Raw genomic sequence first — 16,166 nt, 5'->3', positions numbered from 1 at the left:
GTTTAATCAAAGACTTTTTTCACAATCATCTAAAACAAAAATGATTCAGTTTTATGTGCATTACAGTTTTTATCAAAATTATGAAAAGTCTGCTTCGGACACGACAAGGTTTTCGAAAATAATATGTTCTTCCTAGTGTAACTATGAATTTCGTCTGCAAGAAATAAATAATTTTCTGCAGGGACTACAAGCCATATTAAATAAATAGGGATTTTCCCTTTTTTCCCTTTAAGGGCTATGTACTATGTAAACAAATAGTGATTTTGATAACAACATAAAAAAACATGCCTCACAATATATTTCTTTGTGAAAACAAATGCACTTAGTATTTAAACTATTCCATACAAAATTCTGTAATTTCTTGCCGAACGGTATGGCAAACACAGCAAATTCATTTGCAACAGTATATGCCATAAAACAGCCATTTCCTGGCTTTAAAAAAAAAAAAAATATCTTAAAATATTACTTCTAACATTGCTAGAAATTAACAACAAAATGAAGCCAAATCAAACCCTTTTTCAAAAGAAACCTTTCAAGATAATACTAACTTACATTACTTATTAATTTTTCTTAGAAGACCAATGAGATCAAAGCGATATGTTTACACAAGTGAAAGTCAGACATTCGTTACCGATAAATTTAAGTAAAACAGTATTATATGATTTGTATCTGGTAATGAAAAATAATTATTCACTGCAGTTTTTCGCACAAATGTTAAGGTAAAATATGATTATAGTCCTGTTCATCTGCTAGAAATAAGCGGTCATGCAAAGTATGTTATGGTGTTTGCAGCCTAGGCACCGGAAGTACATCTTTACTCCTCAAGTATCAGAGGTGAATTCTTTTTGGCCATCTGCCGGAACAAGCTGCCATACCACGTTTTTTTGGTACAATATGTGTAGCCAAGCACCTTTGATCTTGAAGTATTACCGGCAATCTTTTTTCTTAAGCATAAAGGGAAACTGAACCTGAAAAAAAAGACATTGAAAGTCATATACATTGTAATTTGCAATTTTTAATGCTTCTCTTACTGCGAATATCAAACCACGTTCAAATCAACAATTACTCTTCACAGATGCCGACGGTCGAACAATATTTGGAGACGCTCAGATAAACCACGGGAACCAGCTACAGGAAATATACCAATGGAAACGACCAGTACCGGATGTCGACCTAGACGAGAGATACCGGGATGTGCCAAATGAACACTAAGTTGATACAATAACTATGGCTTTGTACTAACTCATAGACTTGTAAACTGGTGTAGGAATACGATCATGTATCACGGGTGGTAAACGTGCAAACCAATTTCCGCTTGGAATACGCTTAAAATGGGTTGCACGACTTCCGGTCCTGGTGTTACGCGTAAAAAAGACGATTTTGTGGTATATGAACTTATGATTTTGCCTAAACGCAATATTTCATTTCAGTGTATATAAATTCATAATTGTATTACGCGTGTTTTATCATTAGAGGCGTCACTTTTCCAGAAAAAAAGGCACAAGAGTTAGAAATTCTGCATTTTTTTATGATTCCATACTTTTTTGACAGATCAAGGCAGCAGAGTTTTCGTGATATCAAGGCTGATTCTTAAATTCATCATTTGGTATTTCAAACATATGATCTTTTATTATTCATTTTTGTGTCGAATAGCATTTTGCTTTTTTCGAAAGCATTCGTAAATATGTCATTATTTACAGAACAAAAATCCACCTACCTCGATTCTGTAATTATTTTGCAGCTGTTCACACCAGAACCGGAAGTCGCGCAGCCCATTTTACGCGTATTCCCAGTTTACAACCCGTGTGTATCCATTAGTTAATTAAATGTGCAGACGATATTAGTCTCAGAGACGTTTAAATAATGATACAGATGTGCATTTACTTAAAACAATTAAAAAGCCATATATCTAAATTATGTCTCCTTTGCGAAAATCTTATAGGAAAGGCAGTATGAACAACATAACAAGAAATTGTTAGACATCTTTAAGGAAGCAATGAAATATCGTGGGATATCCTTGAAAACAGCAAAATAAAACTATGGTCGAGTACTTTGCTGATCACTGATATTAATTGAGCGTCAAATCTGTCTTCATTTCACAAGAATAAGGTCAAAACCCACTTTCTTGGACAGAAGTGTGGTTCAGCTCATACCCTTTTTACCAACTGTTTGCGTTTTTTTGGGGAAAAAAACCAAAACAAAACAAGTTATACGTACAACATGGAATACTACCTCAAAATAGTATATTCCAGGCCAGGTACGGTGCTCTTCATCTCGAGCCGCAAGGCGCAGTAATAAAAAAAAAAGTTACAACACACTTCTTACCTGAATTGGCGTGAATGTTTGTGTGGCCTGTTTTTGATGACGTTGCATTTTGGTTTCCCCACCGTGATTGTCAGTCTCCGCTCCAACGGACGTCGCCATTTAATAAATGACCCATTCTGAAGCAAAGAGAGACAGGTTAGACAGAAATTATATACAGTACTAAAACAAGAACGTATTTGACAAGAGCTGTCGGAGAGCTGTTACGCTCGAGTGTTCAACAGCTTAAAATTAGCTGTGCTGAATTAATACAAAAGTAGAACAAGTATTCCATAGTCCCAAAATAAGCCCGTCAAGATTTTGTTAAACGAAACGTTTTTGTTACAGAACTGCACATACGATTGTGCCAAGTTACATCAAAATCCCTGCATGCATGAAGAACAAATGCTCAGGATAAAGTCATTCTTGTATCTGAACATTGGCCTTTAAGTGTGACACTAACCTTAGACCTAGGGGCCTGGTTCTTATGCAGGACATTCTATTTCATGATGGGTAACAATTGTGCCTGTTACATCAAAATCCCTCCATTCGCTGAAAGAAATACCCAAGATAATGTTTGTGGAATATCCCGGCCGCCCGCCAAGGGCGTTTCAATAATCAAACGGGCGTATCAAAAAAACCCAGTGAAATTAGCTCTACTGAACATGCTCAATTTAGTAAAAAAACTGAAAAAGGGGTATTATTTTGTAAAAAAAAAAAAATGCAGAATTATGGACATAATGCAGAGTTATGGAGCCTGTGCATTGCAAGTCAGATCATGACAGTAAACAAGTGTGTGAGGTTTCAAAGATTTCCCATTAGTGGGTACTGACATTCCAGCTTACATGCAAAACTTTGACCAAAAGTTTTTAAGGTGAAAAAGGGACATAATTCTGCATAAATGCAAAAAAGAGTCATAGAGCCTATGCATTGCCAGTCAGATCATAACAGCTAACAAGTGTGTGAAGTTTTCCCATTAGTGGGTACTGAGATTCCATCTTACATGCAAAACTTTAACCAAAAAGTCAAAAAAGGGGTATAATTCTGTAAAAATACAAAATAGAGTTATGAAACCGGTGCATTGCATGTCAGACCATTTGACAGTAAACAAGTGTGTATAGTTTTAAAGATTTCCCTTTAGTGGGTACTGAGATTTCAGCTTACATGCAAAAATTTTAACCAAAAATTTCTAAGTCGAAAAAAGGGGCATAATTCTGTAAAAATGCAAAATAGAGTTATGGAACCGGTGCACTGCATGTCAGGTCATGACAGTAAACAAGTGTGTGAAGTTTCAAAGATTTCCCATTAGTGGGTACTGAGATTCCATCTTACATGCAAAACTTTGACCAAAAAGTCGAGAAAAGGGGCATAATTCTGTAAAAATGCAAAACAGAGTTATGGAACCGGTGCACTGCATGTCAGGTCATGACAGTAAACAAGTGTGTGAAGTTTCAAAGATTTCCCATTAGTGGGTACTGAGATTCCATCTTACATGCAAAACTTTGACCAAAAAGTCGAAAAAGGGGCATAATTCTGTAAAAATACAAAATAGAGTTATGGAACCGGTGCATTGCATGTCAGATCATGACAGTAAACAAGTGTGTGAAGTTTTAAAGATTTCCCATTAGTGGGTACTGAGATTTCAGCTTACATGCAAAATTATAACCAAAAATTTCTAAGTCGAAAAAAGGGGCATAATTCTGTAAAAATACAAAATAGAGTTATGGAACCGGTGCATTGAATGTCAGATCATGACAGTAAACAAGTGTGTGAAGTTTTAAAGATTTCCCATTAGTGGGTACTGAGATTTCAGCTTACATGCAAAATTATAACCAAAAATTTCTAAGTCGAAAAAAGGGGCATAATTCTGTAAAAATGCAAAATAGAGTTATGGAACCGGTGCAGTGCATGACAGTAAACAAGCGTGTGAAGTTTCAAAGATTTCAGATCAGTGGGTACTGAGATTCCAGCTTACATGCAAAACATTAACCAAAAATTTCTAAGTCGAAAAAAGGGGCATAATTCTGTAAAAATGCAAAATAGAGTTATGGAACCGGTGCACTGCATATCAGATCATGTCAGTAAACAAGTGTGTGAAGTTTCAATACATTCCCAGTGGTTGGTACCGAGATTCAAGCTTAGCCCAAGCTTATATACAAAACTTTGACCAAAAATTTCTAGAGTGGTGGAACCTATGCTCGCGGTATTCCTATGCTCGCGGTATTTCGATGAATACGCTCTCTGCAGAAGCACAGATAAAAAATATTTCATCATGCTATGTTCAAACACCGACCAGTGTTGAAAGCCTTTAAATCAAAAGTACGATAGACGCGCGTGCCGCTCACGTGACGTAATACAGCAGCGATGACATTTTTTGTACGCAATTTATCGTGCACAAATTTCGACAAATATGTCGAAAATAATCCTACAAAAATTTAGATTTTTAGAAATCACGCATTACAGTCAATGTAAGTAAACATTTGAAGTCAAGATTTGATAATGTGACGTACTGGCTACCACTACGATGCACTGTCGACCATGAAAAGATCGAAAGTGGCTATTTTAAAATCAAATGGCTTTTTGGATAGGGTGCATAGCATGTCACATCAACAAAAAAGTGTCGGAAATTTGAGATTTCCCATGTCGTGTATGAATATTAATACATGCAAAATTGTTTATAAACTATAACTATAATTTTTATCAAAGTGGTCATATTCTGTAAAAATGTAAATAGAATAATTATTAATCCGTCATTGCTTTGTATTCACATAATAAATGTGTGTGAAGTTTAAAAAAAATTCGCATATGGTTGATTTTTCATTTTAGCTGCTAATGTTCATTTTTCGCATAATTTTAAAAAGAAAATATCATAACCGCAGGCATGGATCTATACAAGGGTGAATTTCACAGTTTTCACTATCAGTGGTACGAATTCCAGCTACTAAGCACTGATAAATCAAATATTTTCGAAAAAGGGGCATAACTTTAAATGTTTTGATAGGCAACATCGAAAAATAATTTTTTTCTTGTTTGTAAACAAGCTTAATATATTACAAAATTGACCAACAAGTTTCTACAAGTGTGACGGACGGACGAAAAGATAAGGTGGGGACTATATACTCTCACCCCTTCAGGGAGCACAAGTACTATATCTTTACACTACACAGGAATTGAGAGTAACTGTGGTCAATTTGGGTACAGAGCTCAATTAACTGATTAATTAACTTTTAAATTAATGAAACATTTTTTTCAAAGATGGCCCTTTTTAACAGGACGAGGCTAAATTCTAAAAATTATTAAAAATATGAAATAAAGTTTAGAATATAATAAATAAAAGCAAATAAAATAACTTACTTGTTTATAAATCCATAAAGAACAGCGCGTCCATATTTTTCCTCCAAGAATTCATCCAAATCTCATCCTCTATATATTCACTATATTTTATTATGTACACGTGTATATACATGTTACACATATGTCATATGTCAATGTGTTGTGTAATGAGTTATAGTATTTTGAATGAATAATGTTTATATACATTGACACTATCTGTCTGAGTTTATTTAGTAACTTAACTTTCAACTTTTGTTTCAAACACAAACCACAAGCTATCATCCAGCGTAACTCGGAGATTCTGAGATGAGCGTATATATTGTTTAACGTGTTCAAACTCTGTTTCCGGTTCTATCTTACAGTACCGTATTGTTACTGTGACTTTGTGTGAAAGTTTCTCCACTACCTTAACGAGATCACGCAATGTTGAAGCAGACATGTTTACATACTCCAACCTAACATGTTTGATATTTCCCATTCCAGGAGGCAGCGACATTTCACCTAGATTGATAACCCACATCTCCACGTGTTCCACTTGACTATTAACTTTCAATTGTGACACTTCAGGTATCCAGCACAATTCTAACTTCCTTAGATCTGAATGCTGGCAAAAATCCAGACTGAAACTACACGACTCGCCGTGCTCGGCACACCATAAGTGCCCCAATATAATCTCCGTCATTGTTTTTCTGTTTATAATATAATTCAGAAAGTCATACAGCACATCGTGGCTCATCTTGAAATTGTCGATATGAATTGCTTGTAACAGAGAATTATTCTGTAATGTTTGCAACATTTCACGGCTCCAAGAACCAAACGATAAAACAGTGAGACATTTCGTTGACTTGTTTAACAGCACAAGAAGTAGCGCGTTTTCATCATTACCCACGTACCGTATTTTATTGATGTTGAACGGATCAACTAGATCCAAACAATCAATAATTTCACGTAAACTACGACCACGGTCTGTGTCGATATTTATTGACGCCATGTTGCTTTTATTGTCCACTGAGAGCTGCGTTAAATGGTTAAAGTATTTTTCTTCGTTACAATCTTTGCTAAAGAAAAAATCTTGGCAGCAAATTTTGAGTTCCTTACCGCTCGTGTTTTCTTTCATACAAGAAATGTACATGTCTTGTATGTCTTTCAGAGGTTGACAGTACTCATCAGTCGTAGTTCTGTATTCACTCGTTCTCTTATCTTCACTGATTACTGACATGAAATTGCGAGATATTGAAGAAATGATTTCTGCATTTATTCCACTGACGAAAACAAGCACTGTCGACATGTCAAGAATACTTTGCAAACTTTTGCATTCCTTCAGAAAGATTTCTTTGACATCACTTTCATTTTGACAGCTAATGTACAATGCACAGAAAAATTCTTGTATTGTTTTGTGCGAGAATGAAAATTTAGAAATTTGTTTTGTTAATGTCTTTTCTGTACTTTGTGTTAATAGTCCAGAGTAAAGACTTAATTTCAAATACACTGGCGTTAGGTGTTTCTCTGTCACTGACTGGCTGAACACAAGAGTGCTTTCTTTGTTTTCACTGAATAACGTTTCAAATGCCAATTGTCCTAAAGCCTTCAGAAGTATGTAATGTTTCTTAGAATGTTTATTTTCACTGAAGCATTGGGGGATATCACTCTGTGATTGTTCGCCCGACTGTTGCATGTCCGGATGTTTTTCAAACGTTCGTTTAAGGAGTAGTTCAACAATTTGACAGTATAACTCAGTTCTACATGTTCCTAGCTCTATTCCATCACACCATAAACACAAAAGATACATCAGTAAGAGCGGAATAGTTTCCAAATTCGAAATGCCTCTATCCCTGATAGCGCGATCAAAGTTTTGTATGTGTTTTTCTAAGTCAGTTTTACCACGCAGTAATGAGATCACACTCCTCTTTAAACTTTTAGCAGACGTTTTACTCAGTCCGATAATTTCCAATTTTCGCTCTATTTCACTTGAACCTATCTTACTAACGCCCAGCTTCCACGGTCTAGTTGTTGTGAGGATTGTACATTCCCTAGCTTTCCTGTGTGGAATGTCACTTTTTCCTTGTTTGCAGGCAGACACTGGATTTGTCCATTCATCTAAACCATCGAGAATTACCAGGCATTTTTCCCTAGAAAGAATGGTTTCCAGGTCACTCATAGTTATAGACGTGTTTGCCAGCTGTGGAATTATTCGTTTTATGATCATTTCATCAATGTCGTATTCTTCGGAACAATCACGTAATGCCAACAAGAAAACAAATTTAAACTCTGACATTGCACTAATAGCATCCTTTTCAAAGTATTTTTCTTCAGTTTGAATACATTTTTTCGCCTGACACCACGTCAAAACGAGCCGTTTACTTAACGCTGTTTTCCCAAACCCAGCATCCGCAGTAAGGTAAATTTCATGACATGGTTTATTTTCCTCGTGGAACACACCATGCAAGGACGTAAGCATTGACTTCACTTCTTCCCTGCCTCCAGGCGCCATTTTCACTGAATTTATGTCTGGCATGACGTAAAACTTCAGTAGAGGCGTGTCGATTTCTTCAAATAAAGGTGACAGGGGTAGGGTATGGTACCTTTTCCTGTAGAGAGCTATCAAATCTTCCTTCAGTTCTGAAATATTAAAACAAAGAACATCATTTCATTTTCTAGAAGAGCATATATACAGTCAGTGCACATAATATTTGTGTAAAGGGTGAAACATAAGTAAATTTTTGTTGATACTGCAGTTTTTATTATCCTTGTCAAAATAAAGTGGCTTATTTTGATCTGCCAAACATAATTATATAATTATACAATGGACTATTTTTAAAAAAAATACGTAATGTGTCAGATTTAGTACGTTTGAACACAATTTACAATGTTTAATGCTAATATGTGCTTTGACAAATTTACGTTTGTAAACGGAGGTAATTACATCTTGCTGAAGTTGGCGGCCTAGTGATCTGAAGTTGGCGGCCTAGCGGTCTGAAGTTGGCGGCCTAGCGGTCAGAAGTTAGCGGACAGAAGTTCGCGGCCTGAAATTAGCGTGCTGGTGGTGGAGCAGCCTAAAATGCATTATTTGACTAGTGACTGATTAGATATATGTTAAACTTGAATATCTATAAGTTAAAGATCAATAAAAGACATTTTGAAAATGATTATGCCAGGCCGCCGCCAGGTTGAGCGAAATTTTTGCCGGCTTTGTGGCCTGAACCGTATTTAAGTGAAAAACGAATAAAATCAGGAGTAAAATATTTTTTACCTAGTGGATGCAAGTTGCAACTATATATTGAAAATAAAAGTTCATTGCCTCTCGTCCCTGATCACAAATCAAAATTGTTTTGATTCATGAGAATTATAAAATAAAAATTTATTATAATTCTGAAAATTTTCAATCCAGCAGCTTGGCGACCGAACAGCCCGGCGACTTTGTTGTTTTTCTTTAAAAGTTTATATATTTTCGTTCTGGAACCAATACTAAACGGACAAGCCATGGACATTTTTGTAATGAATTTTACTCTTATCCAGGTGTCCTTGCAGTTTTGGCACAGTTTTTTCGTGAAAAAGGTGTTTTTACATTTATTTGACGTGTTAATGCAAACTTTTATTGTGTGTTTTCACGTTTTCTTTATATTTGTCGTGATTTCTAAATAATTACTTTAGGGCCTATGGTTATAAAAACAAAAGAATGCCGGGCTGCTTGGCCGCCAGACCGCCAGATTGGAATTTTAAGAGTTATGAAAATGTTGCTTTATGTGTCTCATTTAGCATAAATGAACCATAAACATAACTGTTTCTAATTTCTTTGTAATAAGGCTCTACTCTAACAGGAAGCTGTGCAGCTGTGCAAAGTCTCAATGTAAAGTTATATGCTTTTCTGTGCTTTATTTAGCTTTAATGTTTGAATTCTCAGTTTCTTTTATATTATTAGTATTTTCTAAATCATTATCTGGAAATAAATACACAAGCCTTGTAATCCGCTGGGCCACTGTTATTGACTACTTGAATGAGCAAAATTAACCCGCATATGCTGCGTTGCAAATTTATATAATAAGCAACGTTCTTTTAGTGATGTCTTGCGTTTTATTATTCGATTTCCCATTTTCTTTCTATTGATGGTATATTTTAATTCATTTATTTGCTAAAAATACACAAGTTTGCCTGGAAGCTAGGTCGCCATGGTGCTAGGCCTATTTACCGCAGTTGAGGGGCAGGTAATCCAGACTAAAGACTGAAATGCTTTAAGCCCTACATGATGTGATGATTAAAATACGATCTGCACACTAGGATATGTTTTTTTCAGAATGAAGAATTTGATTAAAACCTTTTCTCAAAATTGAAAAATACAAAAGTATACTAAGAAACTTTGGCAAATAGAAAAGATATTGACATGTTATACTTATTTGAACAAGTGTGAACTCACTCCAGTTCTCATAGTGAAAATCTATAGGAAATAACAATTTTGTTGACAATTTCGCGAACAGAAAATGTTCTACAGTGTAGATTTTAATGAAACTTTAAACAATTGTAAATCAAAATGTTTATTTCATAAGGTCAAATACGATGTATTTGTCCGTGTGCTTATTTTTGATGAACAACATATTTCAAGCAGATTTAATAGCATTCGCTGGATTGTTTTGAGTGCGTTTACAGTTTGTTTCATTTTTAGTGAAAAGAAAATAATGTTTCCGTATAACATTTTATAAATGTACACGTAGGCTGTTTTTCCTTTCCGTATGCCAGGTCCAGATTTTATTCTATGTTATCTGGATAAATGAATTTAGTTGTTTAAAGCCTTAGCTATGCTGGACCATATCTTTCGCAAATCATATTCTTTCAACCTTATACACTACACGTTCTGGACGTGTGAAGATTGTAAGTGGTAAAAAAAAAAAAAGAAGCTTGAACTAAATCACATTTCCCGAGTTTCTATGTGCAATTTGTTAAAGATTGTACCTAAACAATGAACTGACTCCTGTTATCTAAGTTATGTCGAAAATCATACGCAAATGGGATTACTAATTTTAATCAAGTATTAAGAATTTAATTTGTTTAAAGGTACACTAAATTGTAAAACACGGATGTGAAATGATAAATCGTGTGAGGTTGCATTTGTAAATGTTACTATATTGTTTTGCTCACGCCACCTTAAAGTACATGCATTGTATATTCGTTAACAACTGACTTCTAAAGTTTGAACTTTTCTCTGTATCAACACTTTGCAAAATATGCGAATTCCAAACTGATATAAAATGTCGTAAGCATGATTTATCTTCCATCTTTATTTCGTTTTGAGTAAATAAGGTAACTTTTGTTCTATGTTTGTACCAATCGTGCAGCAGACATTTTAATGACACTGTTTCAGTCCCATTTTCGTGTACTTTCCCTACGCGAAAAAGTTAAAAAGTTAAAAAGATCTTGCTATGTTGCTTCTCCCATAAAATCAACATACCTTTATTCCAAATTCATTGCTTTAAATAACATAAAGCCTTTTATAAATGTTTTTGCTCTGGATCTTCTGACTGACCACGCCATATGCAGCGTTCCAAATGAAACTGACAGCAGATTTATAAATAGCGACTCTTGACAGGTGTCAAAATCTATGGAAGCATAATACAGACAAGGAAAACAGAAATAACTTTTCAAGTCATGCGTACTATGTTAAAAAACGTTTTATATACCTTTTATTTTTTATTCATTTCGTACATTTGCTTTCAAAATCGCTTGCACAATTATTATTTTGTTAGTATGACCTACAAACACGTATGGGGAAGATTTTAGCTTGTCACATAGTCGCTTCCGTAAACTCGTAGTTGTGTTTTTGTCTTGCATGCCGGGCATGCTTTTCCCGTGACATCTCCAGTGCTGATAAAAAAGTACCTGAACCTACAATGCTTGAATTTTGCCAAGCCTGGGTCACACGAAGGGCTTGTGCCGAATATGATCAGGTCTGGCTAAATCCCCGAGAGCCAAATGCATTATTGCAGATTGAGACACTGCTTTAACCCCTACCCCGCTAAATTTCTACAATGAACTTATCCATCTTTCAATTTGGACAATACTGTTGACTATTAAAATAGGGTCCTTACAAAAAAGATACTGAATTGCGAACAGTGCAGATCTAGATCAGACTGCACGGATGTCTACACTGGCCGCTAAGGCAGAATCAATCGTGTCTAGCATAATAAAGGTTAATGAGCCTTTTTACATACATATATCTTTTTATTGTGAAATAAACCAAAATGGACTATAATTTTTGACACATACGGCTGAAAAGTTTTATTTTATTTTTGACACGCACATAGAACGTCGCAACTAAGTACAATGCAACCGATGTAGAGCAACACCCTTTTGGAGATACAAATATTGACTGTTATGTAGAGGCTATTGTTCTGGAGAGGCAAATTCGATTGTATATTTCACCTATGGGAAATTCTAATGATGTTGTCAAAGAGAGGTTTTCGCTTAAGAGAGGGCCCTCTGGAGAGGTTGAACTATAGTGCAACCTTTGAATATTTTCAGTATCCGGCAGGAGTTGAATACAATATGTTGGTACGATGATTTGGTTCTACCATTGAGGAAACCCCATAATTGAAAAGCAATAATCCTTTTAAATCTGGACCGAGATCAAATTATGAACAGAACGTAACAGAACATATAGTTTATTACGACTTATACCATACGATTTTACAAACATGCAAACACAAAGAAATGGTAATAAACTTGTCAAAACTTGTGAGAGTAGTCATTTACATCGTCCATTAAATATGTGGCAAATGTACATCAAACTTAAATTCCAGTCTATAAAGTAAACAAACGTGTTTGTAAACATGTGTAGGTTACTAACCGAGTAGGAGGTGTTCATGAATTGAAAATACCCGCGCTCGTGCGAATCGTGACACCGAGAGCGCGTAGCGCTCAAGGTGTTAACGCACGAGCGCGGGTATTTTCAATTCATGAACACCGATCTAAGAGGTAAGTAACTGACGTACACAACGTCATATTAATTTGTAAGTTTTTATTAGTTAATTTATTTATAAGTCTTTCCTTCTCCCAGTCAGAAAAAAAAAATGATTGCCGGAATTACTTTAAAAACAGCAGGTAAATTTAGATACGTAAAATCATATTAGAAAAAGTTTATGAAAGTTCTGCTAATTCGCCAATGTAAATGCATTTTTGTTAGCTGATTATTTGTTTGGAATTTTTCTTCGTTTCATTTTACAGAAAAACAAACAACGCACCAGTATGGTCTCTGTAACATCAATATATCACTTTCTGAAGTTCACATTCTCATGAAGTGATATTTAACAATTATGTATCCGAAAATGGTATCGTCTGTTTATCTGTTTAACTGAATGGAAAGTCCGCAATTTGTTTCATTGTTTTTTGTTTTCTTGTTTTTTTTTTTTTTTGTTTTTTTTTTTTTTTTTGGGTGGAGGGGGTTATCTTTTAATGCACAACTTCACACTTCGTTTGCATGTTTATAAAACATTTTTCATGATAAACCTAGTTTCGGGCTCTGCATTTACGGTTTCGTCGTGGTCGTGGATTCGTCATCATCATCATCATCTAATAATGTAAATGATTAATGATTATCTTCTTCTTCTACTCCTCCCTATTAAGTACTGAGTCGTGAATGTATCTTGTAGATGCAGAAAACATGCAATCATAATTCAAAGGTCAAAATATACAATATTTAAAAGAATAAGTATACATTTGTAAATGCTAATTGACGAAGGTATTGTCTATTGTCCGTAATTACCGACCTGGCACTCATTTATCTTCGCCAGTTTTATCGGGGGTTTCCATTATTTTACGAAATATTTGTATCCTAAAATATCCAATATAAATAACCAATGACACGGGGGCAAAGTGGTAGCTGTCTGACTGCCACGCACGATACCACGAGTTCAAAATCACTTCAGACCATTTTTTTAATTCAATGAAATGTTGTTATCAATGTTACTTTTACTCTTACATTATCTGTGTAACATATTTCACGAAATCTGATTGTTTTCTCTTGTCGATCTAGTATTCATTTTCAGGAAACGCTGGTGAGAAATACTTTGTCTTTCTATCTAAGATACTTTTAAATATGTTTTATTCAACATTTTCCATAACGTTTATAAATAGACCATAAGGTTTGATCAGATAAGTATGGCAATATTTCTACCGATACAATTTGGGGTCCGTACGCAGAAGTTGAACCAAAAATACAGTTAAGCAGCTAAACGTTTTGTCCACACAGCTATTTGCACATGTAACATTGTGAAAATTATACAGTAAAGAAATATATGCAATATTTATATCGCTATTTAACTTCAATCACCGAAAATTAATTTACGGGAAATATACGGAATATTCTTGAGTGTCAGGTCATTACTTACGGACAATAACTTGGCATTAAATAAACATTACATTTTTAACTCATCTAACATTCTTTTCATGTGCGCAGGTATGGTATGTAGGTATTCATTTTGGTTATTAACCTGTAGAGAACAATAGAACAGTTGTGTAAGGACGGATCCAAACGGAAGGGGAAGAAGCATCTGACAGAAATATTTCGATGGCAAAATATAGTAGACGCAACTTGAACCCGATGGTTGACCTTTGTATTATAATACATAATGAGGCACAACCTATTATTGAAAAGGAGTGTACGCAAAACAAGAGCTGCATGAGAAAGTGGAAATATAAATTTGTGAAATTATAAATTAGTGTATTGGAAAGTTTTAATTGATCAAATGTAGGTATACATACTTTGATAATGCTCTGTAAACAAGCTAATTACATATAAATATACATGGCTACCCTAATCACCCTTTATTTTTACAATGAAATAATAGATATGAATAATCAGCCGAAGGTCAACCATCGCGGTCAAGTTGCGACTACTATACAACACATATACGTAGCCCTGACCAACCTATAAACCGGGCAAGACTATTTTATTGACCCAGTTAAACGAGTTGTACAGTCATGCCTTAACATTATAGATAAAATACCAACAATGAACTTTGATTTATGTTCACCTGGTTTCTTTCATCAAATGCTTTGATATAAAATTTATCTAGTTTTATCAAGGTTTCCTGTCTGAGTTAATAAGAGCTATGACTTTAAAAACGCTCGGGTGTCTTACATAATTAACTGCTGTCTAAGATTACTATAATGCGGACATTTTAAAACAAAGTGAAATTCGTCCTCTTAAATCATTCAATTCATACATACGGTACATGTTCTTTGGGTCTTAACTACTTGCCTATGTCTTCCCGTTTCAAAAGCAAGAATGTGTGAACTTAATATTAACTTAACAACTACGTTTCTGTATTTTTTATTGCCTACAATTTCTACATATTCAGATTTCACATATGACAACTTAATTTCTCTGTATATCTATATGTAATACGATGTACACTTGTTTATATTTTCACACCGGTTTTGCAAAATAAATAGCTCTCAGTCATAGCCTAACTTCTGGTATAAACATATAAACATATTTTTTTATTTACAGATTCCGGAAATAACCAAATATCTTAAAAAAACTGTGTTTTGCAACACTTTTCGTACTTCGGATGTCCAGTTACTAACACTTCCACTGTGCTCTATACTACATCTTTTCTTTACTATATGCAAATGAATAGTTTTTGCAAATCATTGTTTTCAAAGCAACCTGAAGAATGTACCTCTGAAAACTAATAGAAAAATGAAAACAATTTAATTTCTTTACATAACTGAAACATGATAAGATATACCTAGCTTGAATGTTGTCTGAAACTGTGGAAAACTATTCAATTGCAATAACAGGTTTTTAGCTCAATGTGTTTATGACTTTGACCTGCTGACCTCGAAATTCATAGGAGTCATTTGTTCTGGCTTGTCTAACTTCCCTACCAAGTTTGAGCTTTATAAGCTGAAGCATTCATCAGTAATCAAGAAAACCGGTTTGCAGCTCAAGATCACCACGACCTTGACCTTTGACCTACCGAACCAATACACGACACACGACAGTGCGACAACGCAACATTTCTGTGTAAAAATTAAGTATGTCGCCTCACAATGTCGACTACTGTAACGAATATTATGTTGCATTGTCGACACAAAACATCCAATATAGATCTAACCTGATTCCGTACAAATGAGGCTGTGCTGTGAAAGAAAAGATAATTTAACTATGTTTTTTATGGTGGTATGTTTAGGACATGCAGTTATTATTTTAGATTAAATCATCTTGTGCGCACAACATCTTATCTAAAGCAATCAACATCCTATCTCGTGCGCACGACATCTTATCTTGAGCGATCAACATCTTATCTCGTGCGCACGACATCTTATCTTGAGCGATCAACATCTTATCTCGTGCGCACGACATCTTAACTTGAGCGATCAAAATCTTATCTCGTGCACACGACATTTTATCTCGAGCAATCAACATCTTATCTCGTGCGCACGACATCTTATCTTGAGCGATCAACATATTATCTTGAGCGATCAACATCTTATCTCGTGCGCACGACATCTTATCTTGAGCGATCAACATCTTATCT

General features: G+C 34.9%; 1 protein-coding gene across 2 annotated transcripts in view; it reads right to left on the bottom strand.

The window, feature by feature from the left end:
* Positions 1 to 226: 226 nt before the first annotated feature.
* LOC123558185 (E3 ubiquitin-protein ligase DZIP3-like) overlaps positions 227 to 16,166 on the bottom strand; it is a 72,500-nt gene continuing 56,560 nt past the window's right edge. For both annotated transcript variants that reach the window (XM_053525662.1, XM_053525663.1), the window contains 3 exons: positions 5,656 to 8,253; positions 2,326 to 2,441; positions 227 to 968 (listed from right to left, as the gene is read on the bottom strand). In XM_053525662.1, coding sequence (XP_053381637.1) covers positions 5,873 to 8,253 — 2,381 coding nt within the window. In that variant the 3' untranslated portion in view covers positions 227 to 968; positions 2,326 to 2,441; positions 5,656 to 5,872. The remainder of the gene's footprint in view (positions 969 to 2,325; positions 2,442 to 5,655; positions 8,254 to 16,166) is intronic.

This window comes from Mercenaria mercenaria, chromosome 15, assembly GCF_021730395.1.
Source record: "Mercenaria mercenaria strain notata chromosome 15, MADL_Memer_1, whole genome shotgun sequence".
NCBI classification, from domain to species: Eukaryota; Metazoa; Mollusca; class Bivalvia; order Venerida; family Veneridae; genus Mercenaria; species Mercenaria mercenaria.
The sequence above is the reverse complement of the archived record's forward strand: the minus strand, read 5'-3'. Positions and strand labels throughout refer to the sequence as shown.